This window comes from Felis catus, chromosome C2 (genome assembly GCF_018350175.1).
Source record: "Felis catus isolate Fca126 chromosome C2, F.catus_Fca126_mat1.0, whole genome shotgun sequence".
Lineage (NCBI taxonomy): Eukaryota > Metazoa > Chordata > Mammalia > Carnivora > Felidae > Felis > Felis catus.
The window spans coordinates 76,814,958-76,831,092 of record NC_058376.1 but is presented as its reverse complement, the minus strand read 5'-3'; the positions used below and the strand labels follow the sequence as shown (position 1 = coordinate 76,831,092).

Sequence of the window (16,135 nt, the reverse complement as noted above, 5' to 3'; positions counted from 1 at the left end):
ACATGACTATGTTTCTTAGATGTATTTTTGTGACGATGATATAAATGATATATGTATTAGCTGACAGAAGCTATGATTTGTAATTCAGTTGCTTTTGGGGTGAAAATCCTCAGTGATTTTTAAGTCTCTTATTTATGAGGATCTGAAAGCAATTCTCTACTTCTAAAGTTCTAAGTGCCCAGTCACACTCAGCATTCTTGTTTGTGGGGCCAAATTCATCAGAGGCAGTGGAATTGAAGCTCCAATAAGGAAGAGACTTGCAACTCACCTGGTCTGAGTCTCTGCCCTGCAACAGGCAAGTGTCTCAAGAGCATGATTATTTCACCCTTCAAAGAAAACTACTAGCAAACTTCTTTAACACTGTTCAAATATTGTCACTCACTGAAATATCAAGATTGTGTGCATGATGTCCAAGTGAAATATATCCTCTTGATCATTTAAAATAAGTGTCTCAGGGGCACCTGGGTGGCTCAGTCAGTTAAGCGGCTGACTTCAGCTCAGGTCATGATCTTGCAATCTGTGAGTTCAAGCCCTGTGTCAGGCTCTGTGCTGACAGCTCAGACCCTGGAGCCCGCTTCGGATTCTGTGTCTCCCCTCTCTCTCTACCCCTCCCCCCACCTGTGCTCTGTCTCTCAGAAATAAATAAAGATTAATTTTTTTTCTTAAATAAAATAAAATAAAATAAGTGTTGCTGATTGCCTTTATGAATGGTCCCAAATTTTCAGTTCCTTGTCTGGTTGCTGAGTATAAACTTTATGTCCCCTGGAAGGATTTTGGCTTCAGCAAAATTATAATCCCTTTGATACCGTGTAGTTAATCTTTTCACATTATTTTGCAGTTCACGAAATGTTTTCATGTGCAGTTTAGAGTTCCCATTGAAAAGTTTTTAGCTATCATAAAATAAGAATAAATATGATATGGTGTTTTTTTCATAAATAATTACATATCTTTATACATTTTTAGTAAATAGCATTAAATGTAATATTAAATACACTTATTGCTCTTAATGGAAGCCCTAAACCAAATCCATAATGATTTATGCTATTTGTAAATTAATTTAAAAATTTTTAGTTAACTAAAATTAGAATTCTGTGAATTCATACAGTGAATTTTATTAGACAATTTTGACAATTTAGACATGCTATTCAAGGTCACCAGACCAAGAAATAGCACAGTAAGAATGTTTCTCCTATCCTTCAAATCTAATTCTGGGTTGTTTCTTCGCCATCACAGAAATATTTTTCTGATGTTGTTGAATACCTACTTATTGACTGAAAGTTATATTTTTTAAAATATTGAGCATACTGGCTTAAACATGATGAAAAAAAGAAAAAAAACCCAAGTAAACACTTGAAAATACATAGATGTACCATATTTCATCCATTCTGATGCACTTTTAACATCTCTGCAATTAGAGTGAGTCTTACACTTGATAGCACGTCATAATTTAATTGGTAGAAATTTTCTTTCAAAATACATGTATAAAATGGGATCTCTTACTATAAATGTCATCTTAAAATGAAAGATTTGGAAACCCTGTCTTTTCAGCTAGAAATACTTTAAATTCAATAGGAGTATGTTTATGTCAAAAGCTACATGCAATCTAGTGCATAGACTGGCTGACTTGAGGGACAGCAGAAAGGTTTTTCTAGCTAAACATGCACCACCTATTATCATTACCTACAATGTCTGCACTTGTACCAGAAAAGAGCCAGATTCACCAGCAGACTTTTAAAAAGTGGGAAGCAATATTAGAGGCCATTTAGACCAAACCCGTTTCACTCGGCCTAGAACGGAAAGGGTTTGCGCAAGTTATCTGGTCAAGCCAAGGCAGGGTCTGAGTCTCACAAGTCTCTTCATTACCGTGCGCCACACAGACTGTGTTAAGCATTGTCCCTGTTAGGCCCTCTTTTAAAATAAAAAATGATAGTCACTCTGTTATCTATTATTCCTGAAGCTTTTCTTTGTTATCAAAAGGGCTCAGTAGGTTAAGCATTGCACTCTTAATCTCAGTGCAGGTCTTGTCAGGGTCGTGAGTCAGTGCAGGTCTTGATCTCAGGGTCATGAGTTCAAGACCTGTTGTTGGGCTCTGTGCTGGGCATGGAGCTGACTTAAAAAAGAAAAAAAAGGATGTGGGTGACTATAACTTGTGGAGTAGGGTACAGGGTACACTTGATTCTACTCTGTTTAGGTTCACTTAGGGCCAAGCTGACTCACCAATTACCTGGAAGACCACCATTATTTTCCAAGAAGACTGTGGGTGATGCTGTGGGCAGGCACATGTGGCCATTTCATGGTGTCAGAACTAGGGACCCTTTTCAACAAGCCCTATTAAATCTTACTTAAATGCCTGTGTTAGGCCAGAGTGGGAAGACAGGGTAAAAGAGATAGTTTGTAAGTCCTTTATCCCTTATCTCTAAGCCCTTTATTTTTAATGTTTGTTGAAGATAGCGGTGGAGTAAAGTCTATTTTTAATATTTCCAATCAAGTAAATTAGGGTAAGTAAAAATTTCCAAAGTTATCAAGGCTCACCCCCAAACTCAGTACTCTTGAGACTTTCTAATAGATCTACTATCCATAAGTCAGACATTAATGACCAAGTCTCGGGTTGAAGAAAAATATTCTTAATCACCTTAGTAGTCTGCTTGTTGTTGTTTTCAACACCAGCCCAGTTTAAAAGATTTACCACAAAGCGCATTCCATCAGATATTGGCTCATGTAGTTTCTTCTTTCAGCTTAACCCTCTCATCCTAACACCTCCCCTCACTCTCATTTGCTTTCATTTTTTAGATCTATGCTTCTCAATCTTTCTTTGCTCCAGCCCACTTGAGACTTTTTTATCATAAAAGTTATTCATTATAGCATCAGTTCTCAGTAATGCAAACATCTGTCTTCATTTTAACAGAATTCTCACTTAATTCTAGCTTAAATACAATTACATAATTTCTTTGCTACTGCATTTTCAGAGTTTTTATTATGTCAGTATGCACTCCCAATGTTCCTGTAGGGAATATACAATACATGTTGCTTCTCAAACTTACATGTGACAGAACTTCACACCTTGCCCTCTCCACTGCCACTCCAGATACTGTTTCGAGGATCCCTTTGGGATATATAAGAAATTCTTATGTGTTGGAAAGTCTTTGAAACATAGATTAAGATGTTACATGATGTAATGCTTGTTTATTCAGCAGTATTATTTAAAATGTGAGAATGCTGGACCCCTGGGTGGCTCAGTCAGTGAAGCATCTGACTCTTGATTTCAGCTCAGGTCATGATCTCATGGTAGTGAGATTGACCAGCATCAGGCTCTGCCCTAAGCATGAAGTCTACTTAAGATTCTCGTTCTCTTGGGGCATCTGGGTGGTTCTGTCGGTTAAGTGTCCAGCTCTTGATTTCGGCTCAGGTCATGATCTCACAGTTTGTGGGCTCTGCACTGACAGCATGGAGCCTGCTAGGGTTTCTCTCTCTCTCTCTCTCTCTCTCTCTCTCTCTCTCAAAATAAAGAAACTTAAAAAAATTCATGTTAAAAATTCTCTCTCAAAAAAAATAGTTAAAATGTGAAAATGCACAAACATAGCAGACCAATTGGCTAAAAATGAATGAAGTACACACCTAATTTTATAAGGCAGATTCCATGCTCACTCTTTTGAAGCTGCTCCCTAGCCAGAGGAATATCATTCAAAAATTACTCAATAAAAATTACTGAAAAATTTGCAAACATCTCCACTCTGGTGTATTCATACAATGAACATCCTTGAGTGCTCTTTCTGTGATTTGGAGTGTATATGGGGCCAACTAGATGTTTAAATCATAGGCTATATTTATCCACTATCAACAAAATAGGGAAATGGAACTGAACCTACTCTTTTTCTTCCCTCCCTATAATTTCCTCTATTTCTAATTTTGTGGCAATCAAGTTTCAACTAGTTAATCAAATGTCTTCTGTGTGGCAGGTGCCAGGGTGTTTATTTTCATTAGTGTCCCAACTGCCATATTTAGGAACTTGGCCTTTTGGTTAACTGGCTACAAGCATGGCTTTGAACCATTAAATGTGTGTATTTAAACTCAGCATTTATTTTTACATCTCCCTATCCAAATAATCAGGATGTGGTTATCTGTAAGATGATACAGTATGACTTTTTTCCTATATACACCCAAGCACAAAAATATATGCCTCACACATAGTCATCAATATTGTAAATGTCCATCATCCTGTGCCATTTATAATATTGCAGAGATGAAGAGAAACCTGGTTAGTAAAACATACATAAAAATAGTTAAAGGAAATCCACATGGAAAGGCTTATAAAATTGGGCAATTTCCCACTTTGTAACCTGTTTTTAACATGATAAAAAATGAGAAAGTAAAACATCACAATTGTAGTTTATCTTTGATTAAGAGAACTATTTTTAAAAAATAAAGATATGCCAGAAATGTGAGATCATTTTTAGAATACAATTAAGGTTTTGCTATGTCTTCCTCTATGTTGAGGAAGGTTAAAGAGACAACAGCATAATTACAAGTAAAAAAATATGATTTGGTGGCAAATTTTCTAAAGAATAGGGGATGCATTTTTTGTCGGTATTTTTACCAGATAACTGTTACATTCTTTGTTATTTTTCTACTGTCTCAATTTAGAGACATAGACATGATTTATTGTTTTTTGATACTTATAAAAATACTCTGCTCAGATATCAATTTGTCAGAAAGAGAACACAGAATTTACTGCCCCCTTTCAGAAAGGATAGAATATAGAGAAGTAACTAGAGATTGACATTATAAGAGTCCAAAGTATTTATTGGTAACCTCCAGAAGAACTAGTTTAGACTACATAACATGAAAATTAAAATCATATTTGATAAAAGTTATCAACAACACTAAAATACTTTTATGCCCATATTAAATGTTAATAGACATGGTTGATACACATGCTACTCTGTCTATATAAAACATTTATTTGTCTTTATTCTAGCAGATAATCTTCATTGCTAAAATCCACACTGAGGTTTCACAGTAACAGTACTATAAGGAAGTACTCTAAAAAATCTCCAGTCACTCTAAAGTGAATGTAGTTACTAAAGAAATACTTAGTATTACATCGTAAGTGTTCTTTCTTACAAATTATAAATACTATATGGGACAAAGAAATTATACACGAATCAGTTCAATCCTCTCAAAGCTCTTTTGAAATGAAAATTACTCCTTGCTTCACAAATATGAAAACTAAAGTGCAAATAGATTAAATGATGCACATCCAAGGTCACTAATACTAAAGCCACAAGAAGACTCAAATCCAGTTCTTCAGATCCATCTAACCATCCTTTCTTTTTTGCTCCCAACAGCTTTCCAAATGATGTTTTTAGGGAAATGAGAGCTTTCTGAGAGTTCTCATTAAGGGATGAATAGGATGGGGGTAGGGGGAATCTTTCCTGATGCCATGTACTAAGTGGTGAAATCATGCCCATTCTATTGTAGCCCACAGCCTGTGATCTTACCTAAATCAGACAATGCTTTCCCTTTACCAGCGGTCAAATTGGCAGCCAGCAGACCTGATATAGACCGCAGATTAGCTTTAAATGCCTGTATAGGGTTTTTAATATAAAAAATTATAAATGCATGAATGACACATCTTTGTGCTTACTATACAGAATTAACAAATGTACTTTTTAGACATACTTGCTTTAAAAAAATATGTAGATTAAAACTAAGTCCCTATGTTTCTTCCATAATCCTATTTACTTCCCTCTCTCCACAGAGGCAATCATAGTTATGAATCAAGTTCCATTGGTTTATACTTTATATATATAAATTCCAAAATACACAAAATTGCTTTGTGCATCCCCAATTTAGGTAAATGGTAGCATGCCATATATATTGTTCTACAACTTCCCATATCCCCCCAAAAGGGCTTCTTTGCAATCCTTGCATATATATACACATAAGATTTAAGTCATTTGTTTTAACAGTAGACACACATGTATTTAAGTCATTTGTTTTAAGTCCACAGTATGAATATACCTCAACTTATACATCCATTTCCTCTTGAGTAGAGCCCTTGGGTTGATTGTGGTTTTCTACCACTATAAACAGTGAGGCTGTGAACTTTCAGATACAGGTCTCCATATAAACATGTAAGAGTTCCTTTGGACTATAAACTAAGAAGTGAAATAAATGGGTTGTAGGTAGTACATGATCATTTTTAACTTTTCTAGGTATATTTCAATTTTCTCCAAATGATTGGATTAATTTCCAACTGCACTAGCATCACTTATGTTTCTCTGTTTCCAAGCACCATTCTAATATGTGCAATGTTCACTTTGAATTTTTGCCAACTTGCTGTATGCCAAAGGGTATACCATTTCTCTCCCATTTTTTTGCATTAAAGAAGTTGCATGTATTTTTGGATGGTGTACTTTTGGATGTTTATTTTCCATTAGGCTATTTCCTTTTCTACAAAATGTCCATTCATAACTTTGGCCTATTTTTACTTAATTGTTAATTAAGTTTATTGTTATTTTTAAAATTTTATTTATCAGATTTGAATGGATAAAGAAGATGTGGTATATGTATACACTGAAATATTACTTGGCAATCAAAAAGAATCTTGCCATTTGCAACAACGTGGATGGGACTAGAGTGTATTATGCTAAGTGAAATAAATTGGAGAAAGATAAATATATGATTTCACTCATATGTGGAATTTAAGATAACAAAATAGATGAACATAGGGGAAGGAAAAAAAAAAGGAAAGCAAACCATAAGAGAATCTTAAATACAGAGAACACTCTGAGGGTTGCTGGAGGGGTGTTGGGTAGGGGGATGGGCTAGATGGGTGATGGACATTAAGGAGGGCACTTGGGATGAGCACTGGGTGTTATATGTAAGTGATGAATCACTAAAGTCTACTGAAACCATTTTCACACTATATGTTAACTAACTTGAATTAATTTTTTTAAATAAGATTATAAAAAAATCAGTTTTTAAATATTTCAAATGCCAGTTTTAATTTTTATATTATGTTGAAAATATACTCCACTTGGTACTTCGTCATTTTTTTAGGTTTATTGTATCCTACAATACAGAGTTTTTCAATTTTAATAGAATGAAATATGACAAACATTTCTTTCCTATAAGATGTGCACCTTTTGAATATTACTTAAGAAATCCTTACACAGCACAAGGACATAAATATATTCACTTATTAGATATGTGGCGCTTTTGAAATTATGAATTTAAATGCTTTCAGACACAGCACATTCTCTCAGGTGCACCACAAACCTCACTAGATCTTATTTTCTAAAACCTAACCAATTTCACACATTTCCCCTTAGGTATGCAAGGATGTAATCCTTAGATTAGATAGTCAAAGAATAAGATTACAAAAAACTAGATTTCTCAGACTTTAGTTAGTCTGAATTATGATTATAGCTATATAATCCCAGTCTAGGTTTCCATGGAAATGATGCCTTGATAGAATTCATTCCAGGAGACTGATAGCTTCTTTTAAGTATGATTCAAGTTTTGCAGAGATGCACTCCAGCACAGAGAAGCTGGATAATTCGGTTTATCACCTGCATCTAACAAGCTTTACAGGAGATTTTGTTTTCTATCTTTATATGCTAAACTAATAAATATTGACCATGATGTATGTGACCCTCAGATGCTGGACGGGAGACTGGCAAATGCCCATTTTATTCTGGCTGTGACGTTGATGCTATGGAGTTCAGGAAAAGTACGCTCAATGGATGTAGCAACAGAGGTAATGGAAACTAGCTTAAGGGACCATATATTTTTTATGATCATAAGCCATTTCTACTAATGTCAGAAGCAGACACTGCTGACAAATAGATGCCTTAATAACACAAAACTTATGAAAAAGATATTTTTTCTACTGTCTTGACCTCACCGTAAATTCAGAGAAATCCAACTGAATGTCAAAAAATAAATAAATCAATAAATAACCTGGAAGTAATAAGTATTAGCATTCTTTGAACAGAAAAAGCATAAAAGAAAATTCATAATCATTTCAGTCATATTTTTAACTAAATCAATTACATCAACAACATGAAGTGCTTTTGTGTGAAATTTGAAGGAGTTACGTGTGAAAATTTGAGTAGCTTTGGCCAAACTTTGTATTACGGTACAAATGTTTTCTTGTTGCCATGACTAAAGCACAAATGAAAAGAAATGTGAGGACATCTCCACACAGAGAAACATTAATTTGGCTTATTTGATCTTATTAGAAAATAGTCCCTGTACTTCTTAAATAACAAATGAGAGCCTGAAATGCATTTTACCAAAGAACAAGTTTTATACGAGTTCTATGATTTTTTTTTTCCTGAGGATTAAGAACATCTTAAATTTTTTAATGTTTATTTTTGAGAGAGATAGAGAGACAGAGCATGAGCCAGGGAGGGCAGAGAGAGAGGGAGACACAGAATCTAAAGCAGGCTCCAGGTTTTGAGCTGTCAGCACAGAGCCTGACATGGGGCTCAAACTCACGAACAATGAGATTATGACCTGAGCTGAAGTCAGAGATGTTTGCTTAACTGGCTGAGCCATCCAGGCACCCCATGAATATTTTTTTTTTTAATTTTTTTTCAATGTTTATTTATTTTTGGGACAGAGAGAGACAGAGCATGAACGGGGGAGGGGCAGAGAGAGAGGGAGACACAGAATCAGAAACAGGCTCCAGGCTCTGAGCCATCAGCCCAGAGCCTGACGCGGGGCTCGAACTCACGGACCGCGAGATCGTGACCTGGCTGAAGTCGGACGCTTAACCGATTGCGCCACCCAGGCGCCCCGAATATCTTTAAAAAGGAAGAAAACTCTGTTTTGTATGGGCGTCAATTGAAAGAATGATAACATTTTTTGGAGGATGCTTTGAGAGATAATAAAAGATTTCCTATCTTTGTCCTTTGAAAGTTTTGTCTCCTGCTCTTTAGAATTTCTTTCTCATAATAGCATCCTTCCCTTCCCCAGTGTCTATGTTGTCAAGCTTTTGTAGGGAAGTGGTAGATGTTGAGATTTTAAGAGGAGTTTAGAACACATTTTGGAGTTTGCAATGCAAATAACAAGAGGTATGAGATATTTCTTATTTTATTTCTACAAGATGGGAGTGTGTTTGGAATAATTAACTTCATGGCAGTATTCAGGATAGAATAGAAAAGGGAGAGTTAGAAGATAGAGAAGCAGATTATAAGATGATTAACAATGTACACTAAGCAGTGAAGAGGAGCTGATATAAATCACTACTGATGAGAATACGACAGAGCAAGAGAGGGGTGCCTGGGTGGCTCAGTCCGTTAAGCGTCCAACTGTTGATTTAGGCTCACGTCATGACCTCACTGTCACTGCCATGACGTCACTGAGCCATTGTTGGGCTCTGCACTGGGCATGGAGGCCGCTTAAGATTCTCTCTCTCTGGGAGGGAGGAGGGAAGGAAGGTAGAAAGGGAAGGAAGGAGGGAGGGAGGGAGGGAGGGAGGGAGAAAGGGAGGGAGAGGTTTTTCAGGAAGAACTCTCCAGACTTAGTATAGATTTGGTTGGTTTAAGAAAGAAGAGGCTCAATAGATTGAGTGTCAGACTATATGTATTTCACAAGAAAGTTGCTGGGGCCAATGATGAAAAGGCTGGAAAATGCTACTCTTTCATTTTACTGGGGAAAATGAAGAACACAGAGAATGGAGGAAACAATCTAAGAAGAAAGGCAGAAAGTGAAGAAAAAGAATCTTGCCAAGAGCAAGAGTCTGGCACAAGGAGGAATGTGATTAACAGGGGGGCAGGGAGGAGGTCCCTGGAGCTGATTTCTTCCCACAGGGGAATATTCTCACTTTCTTAGAAAAGAAGTAATATCCCCTGGACTCCACAATGACTAGAGACTATTAATAGGAAATTTTTTTTAAATGCTGTGATTGGGCTTAGGAAAGGAAAAGACAGGCTTCATAAATGACACCCACACTTCTATGACTTGAATGAAGTGTCAAGTGCCAATACGTGAAACAAACAAATAAGAAATTTCACATGAGAGGATAAAGTCATTGGGATATTTCTGACTTACTGTAAACGCTCATTAGCAATGTGGTATTATTGCTTGTGAGAATGCAAAATGGTACAGCCACTTTGGAAGATAATTTAGTGGCTTCTTACAAAACTAAACATACTCTTATCATATGATCCAGCAATTGTGCTCCTTGGTATTTACCTAAGGAGATAAAAACTTACGTCCACACAAAAACTTGCACACAGATATTTATAGCAACTTATTCATAATTGCCAAAAGTTGGAAACAAACAAGATATTCTTCAGGAAGTGAATGGATAAATAAACTAAGATGCACCCAGACAATGGAATACTGTTCAGTACTAAAAAAATAAAATAAAATGAGCTATTAAAAAAAAACCCAATGTGGTAATAAATCACATGGAAAGCGATAGTAAGCTTCCTGAGAGCAGAGACTGGATTTTGTTCATTTTTGTGTCCCCCAGGTCTGATGCAGAAGCTGGTACATAGCGGATGCTTAATAGCTTGAATCAATAAGGTATGAATGAAAGGTAAAAAGAAAACAATGTGAGGTTTGTTTTTTTTTTCAAATTTCATTCCATAAACATACAGAAATCTACTGAGTACAAACTATGAGCAAAACACTGACCTAAGCATTGAAGAGAGCAAATACAAAACTAGTTTAGACGCAGTTATTGCCCTCAGGTTATTCACAAGTTAATAAGCAATACAAATATATTGTAATCAATCTAACACAGAGAAAATGTCATGCGTACAATGATGAAAGAAGTATAGATAAAGCGCTATGGGAATGATAAGGACGCAGTTGTTACTGGGAAAGAGTCTAAAAGAATGCTCAGTTAATATACTAAATTTTAGAGACAGACCTATAAATTTTTATTTATTTCCTGTGTGGGTGTGTGTTGTTGTTGTTTTAATTGCTTTTGGACATACCTCATCTCTATGCATTTTTGTTCCCAAACGTCTTTCTCTCGGGAGCATAAATCCACAAGAAATCAAGTTTCATGGCAGGCATGTCAGCTAAAGGTAGCAAAAGCCAAAGGCAGATGGTTATACATATTTGAGGTTTCTTTTTCTGAATGAGTGGAATCACCCCCTCCTGCCCTACAGGCTTTTGATTCTGGAGTCATAGATGTGCAGTCACCGCCCACAGTCAGGGAAGAGAAATCAGCCACTAACCTGGCAGCAAAACTCTTGCTTCTTGATGAACTTGTGTCTCTGGAGAATGATGTAATTGAAACAAAGAAGAAAAGGAGCTTCTCTGGTTTTGGGTCTCCCCTGGACAGACTCTCGGCTGGCTCTGTCGATCATAAAGGTAAACAGAGGTAAGTGAACTCTTGAAGAAGGAACATGTTTATTTTTTAATCCTGCCACTCTAACTCCAGAAACAGAATTCCACATAAGAAAAGATGAAAACCTTGGAGGTAAACATATTTGTAAACATTAAATGTTTACATTCAGTGTTTTAGCTAAACATTAGCTAAACATTAAATGTTTTAGCTAACTTGTTAGTTTAATAGCATAATTTGGGAAATAACTGTTGAGGAAGTAAAATGACTGCTACAGTATGTATGAATGTTTTTGTCATACTTTCCTAAGGAAGATTTCATTGCACGCACATGTAAAATAGTTATTATAAGACATTACAGGTTTAGGAGGTGAGGGGGGATCTCTGCTACCAGGGGCATCATTTAACACAAAAGTGTTTTGGTGAAATGTTCCCATTGCTTAAAAGATTAAAGAAAACTCCTCAGCAAACCCTGAAAAGTATTTCATCATCTGGCACCCCACTTTTTCGTGCACTCATTTCCATGTCCTTTGCTCCTGTCTTACGTGCTTACTTGGAGTTTTAGGATTTGTCACATTTGTCCATGATTCCACGACTTTGCTGTGCTCCATGACTCAGCATACAGCATGCAATTTGCTGGACTTATGTTCTGAGAGTCTCAGAACTACATGAAGAAATAAAATCACCACTGAAGGGCTGTAATTTATCCTACTGTACTTAGAAAATAATCCCTCACCTAGGTTTTGAAATCCAGACCCTATTTTAAATAAACAAATATAAATTAATTCAACTTATGTCCTAAGCATTGTGTTGGGTTCTGGTGGAAAAGAGGAGGGAAGTATAGTCTTTTCCCTCAGAGAAATCATATACTAATAAGAAATATGAAAATACTTATAATGAATTACGATGCAAAACAAGAAGAGATATGTTTAGAGACAAATGTATGAAGAAGGCCATGGAAATCCAAGGAATAAGTGAAATTTTAGAGGAGAAAATTTTGTGCCTCTTAATAAATGTTATTTTTTTGATTTCTGGATCTTGCAACATAGTCTAGTAAATAATTTAAAAATCCATATATAGATGTTATATGTAAATATTTAAATATAAATTTATAATAGCATAAACACCATATATACTAAACACATATTGCATCAATACCATAAATACATATAATCCGTTTTGAGGCTTCATCCTAACAATATCTTTAGGACATATTATAAGAGGAGACTATATTGGGAGATATAATCTATCTAACACAGCTCAGCTTGCAAGAAATAAAGGGAGATTGGCAAGTATTTAATACCCATTTGAACAGATTTTCACATATAAAGGCTACAAATAAACTATTATAAATGTTTAAAAAATTAGGGAATATTGTTTCCATGAGCACTTCTTGGAGAAGGATACTAAGTGAGTTTCTTTGGACATCTGGAATGACTGGAGAGATATCATCATAAGAATCGGTGGGACCATAACTGTATAATTTAAGAGAAATGAGGGTTGCAAGGAAAAGAGTGCCATGTGCTATGATTACAGTATGACAATATAGATTCATCAAATATCTAACAATTCAGGAACAGTAGTGAGAGCATATACAATTCAGAATGAATTTTGATTATTTCATGGCTATTAATTGAGAATCAAAGTGTTCACTACGAGTAGTTACTTGGAAACATGGAGAAGAAGGGGAAAAAAAAAAGATTACAAACTAAGTTTAATGAATATTTTACTGAAGAATAAAAGAAAACAACTGAAGAGAGCAAGGACCAAGATTTTCATATTAAAAAATAAGAAAGAGGGGCGCCTGGGTGGCGCAGTCGGTTAAGCGTCCGACTTCAGCCAGGTCACGATCTCGCGGTCCGTGAGTTCTAGCCCCGCGTCGGGCTCTGTGCTGACAGCTCAGAGCCTGGAGCCTGTTTCCGATTCTGTGTCTCCCTCTCTCTCTGCCCCTCCCCCATTCATGCTCTGTCTCTCTCTGTCCCAAAAAATAAAATAAAAAAAACTTTGAAAAAAAAAAATTAAAAAAAAAAAAAAAGAAAGAAATTATGTTCAGCGTCGCTCCTTATCAGGGAAATACAAATCAAAACCACACTCAGGTATCACCTCACGCCAGTCAGAGTGGCCAAAATGAACAAATCAGGAGACTATAGATGCTGGAGAGGATGTGGAGAAACGGGAACCCTCTTGCACTGTTGGTGGGAATGCAAATTGGTGCAGCCGCTCTGGAAAGCAGTGTGGAGGTTCCTCAGAAAATTAAAAATAGACCTACCCTATGACCCAGCAATAGCACTGCTAGGAATTTACCCAAGGGATACAGGAGTACTGATGCATAGGGCCACTTGTACCCCAATGTTCATAGCAGCACTCTCAACAATAGCCAAATTATGGAAAGAGCCTAAATGTCCATCAACTGATGAATGGATAAAGAAATTGTGGTTTATATACACAATGGAATACTACGTGGCAATGAGAAAAAATGAAATATGGCCTTTTGTAGCAACGTGGATGAAACTGGAGAGTGTGATGCTAAGTGAAATAAGCCATACAGAGAAAGACAGATACCATATGGTTTCACTCTTATGTGGATCCTGAGAAACTTAACAGGAACCCATGGGGGAGGGGAAGGAAAAAAAAAAAAAAGAGGTTAGAGTGGGAGAGAGCCAAAGCATAAGAGACTCTTAAAAACTGAGAACAAACTGAGGGTTGATGGGGGGTGGGAGGGAGGAGAGGGTGGGTGATGGGTATTGAGGAGGGCACCTTTTGGGATGAGCACTGGGTGTTGTATGGAAACCAATTTGTCAATAAATTTCATATATATAAAAAAAAACTTTCTTATAAAAAAAGAGAGCATAAAAAATAAGGAGTATTGAAAAACTTTATATAAAATATTGGCATATATAAATACAACATTTACAATATGATAGATTCAAAAAATACTGATTATGTCAATAAATGTCAATAGATGTAACTTTTCTATTAAAATGTGAATGTTTTGGGGGTGCCTGAGCGGCTCAGTCAGTTAAGTGTCCAACTCTTGATTTTGGCTCAGGTCATGATCTCACAGTTCATGAGATCCAGCCCCACCTGGTAGTCTGTGCTTGCATTGTGGAGCCTGCTTGAGATTCTCTCTCTCCCTCTCTCTATGCCCCTCCCATACTCCCACTTGCTAGCATGCACACACTCTCTCTCTCAAAGTAAATAAATAAGCATTAAAAATAATTAAACAAATAAGTAAAATGCAAATATTTTCAGATTGGCTGATAAAGGGAAATCCAACCCTTTTCTATATTTAAGATACACAACTAAAAATAAAGATATTTTAGAAAGGTTGGCAATAAAAGAATGGAGAAGTTATACCAGGAAAAATTACATTAAAATAAACTAAAATAAAAGAAATAAAAACATAAATAAAGAAATAGATAAAAATTTAAAAAGAGTGTACCAATGTTTATCAAAGATAAACCACAGGGAATGCCAGGAAATAGAAAGAAACATATTAAGAATAGGAGACTTTAATTCATTTCTTAAAATCCAAGGCCGATTATATATTTAAAATTTATAGAAGACATATACAATATAATCCATAAAATGGAATTTGTAGATCTATTTGGAACTCTGAACTTCAATAGAAAATATAGCATCTTCTGAAGTGCATATGGAGTATTCAAAAAATTTACCGTATCTGAGGTGACAAACAAACCCTCTAGGAATTCTAAAAAGCAGTATATTAAAAAAAAATTCACTGACTGAAACACAGTGTGACTAGAACTTAATAACAAAACTAGAAAACAAGAAGTCATTTTTACCTAAAAGTATAAACCATGTCATTAAATAACTATTGGGCCAAAGAGGAATACAAAATGAAATTATATGCTTTGTTCAGGATAATAATAATGAAAATATAATATTAGGGGCACATAAAGCAAATATCAGATAAAAATCATCATTATACCAATAAAAATTAAAAGTAGAAGTAAAGCAAAATGACACACAAAAACATCTAGAAAGAACAGCAAAGTAAGTCAAGAAAAGCCATGAGAAAAAAAAGCAGAAGGTAAGAATAACGACAAAAGCTGAAATCAATGTTTGTAAAGCAAACCATAGTGTATAAAAAATAAATGTAAAACTGTGTTTCTTGAGAAAAATACAAGCTACTAGCTAACCTAAGCTAATTAAGAAAAAAGTAGAAAGTAAATTCACAAAATTAGAAGTGACAAGATGGAAACACCAAAACAGAGAATCTTTAAAAAGAGAACTACTTTGCTCAACTGAATACAAATAAACTGAAGACCTGGAAAATGGATAAAATTTTGGAAAAATATGATTTACAAACATTGACCCCAAAAGAGACAAATAATTGAATTACCATGGAGGTTTTTTTTTTTTTTATTTTAAAAGAGCTTGCCAAGAGAAAGTAGATCTAGATATTTTCATATGAGAATTTTATCAAATCCTAAGGTATCAGATAATCCCAAGGTTATCTTACCTTTTCAGATCATAATAAAGTAAACTTTCTAAGTTTATTTCCTGATACAAATATAATATTGATCTTCAAATAATAAACATTACATTCTTAAAAGGAAATTTTAGATTCATGTCATCTATAAATATCAGTACAAAAACCAGAGATATGAAGTTAATAAGTAGAATCCAAAACTTTAAAAATATAATACATCTAAACCAATTAGGCTTATTCTGGGAAAGTGTCACTCAATATTGGGAATTCTTTTAATGTAATCCATCATATAAATAGAGCAATGGAGAAAAAGCATATGATTATATCCTTAGATGGCAGAAAAGGCATTTGACAAAATCTAGCATT

General features: G+C 35.3%; 1 protein-coding gene across 5 annotated transcripts in view; it reads left to right on the top strand.

Moving 5' to 3' along the window:
• The window catches only part of OSTN (osteocrin), a 232,773-nt gene that overhangs the window by 193,962 nt on the left and 22,676 nt on the right, over positions 1 to 16,135 (top strand). For all 5 annotated transcript variants that reach the window (XM_023260307.2, XM_045037142.1, XM_045037140.1 and 2 more), the window contains 2 exons: positions 7,664 to 7,762; positions 11,136 to 11,350. In XM_023260307.2, the coding sequence (XP_023116075.1) occupies positions 7,664 to 7,762; positions 11,136 to 11,350 (314 nt within the window). The remainder of the gene's footprint in view (positions 1 to 7,663; positions 7,763 to 11,135; positions 11,351 to 16,135) is intronic.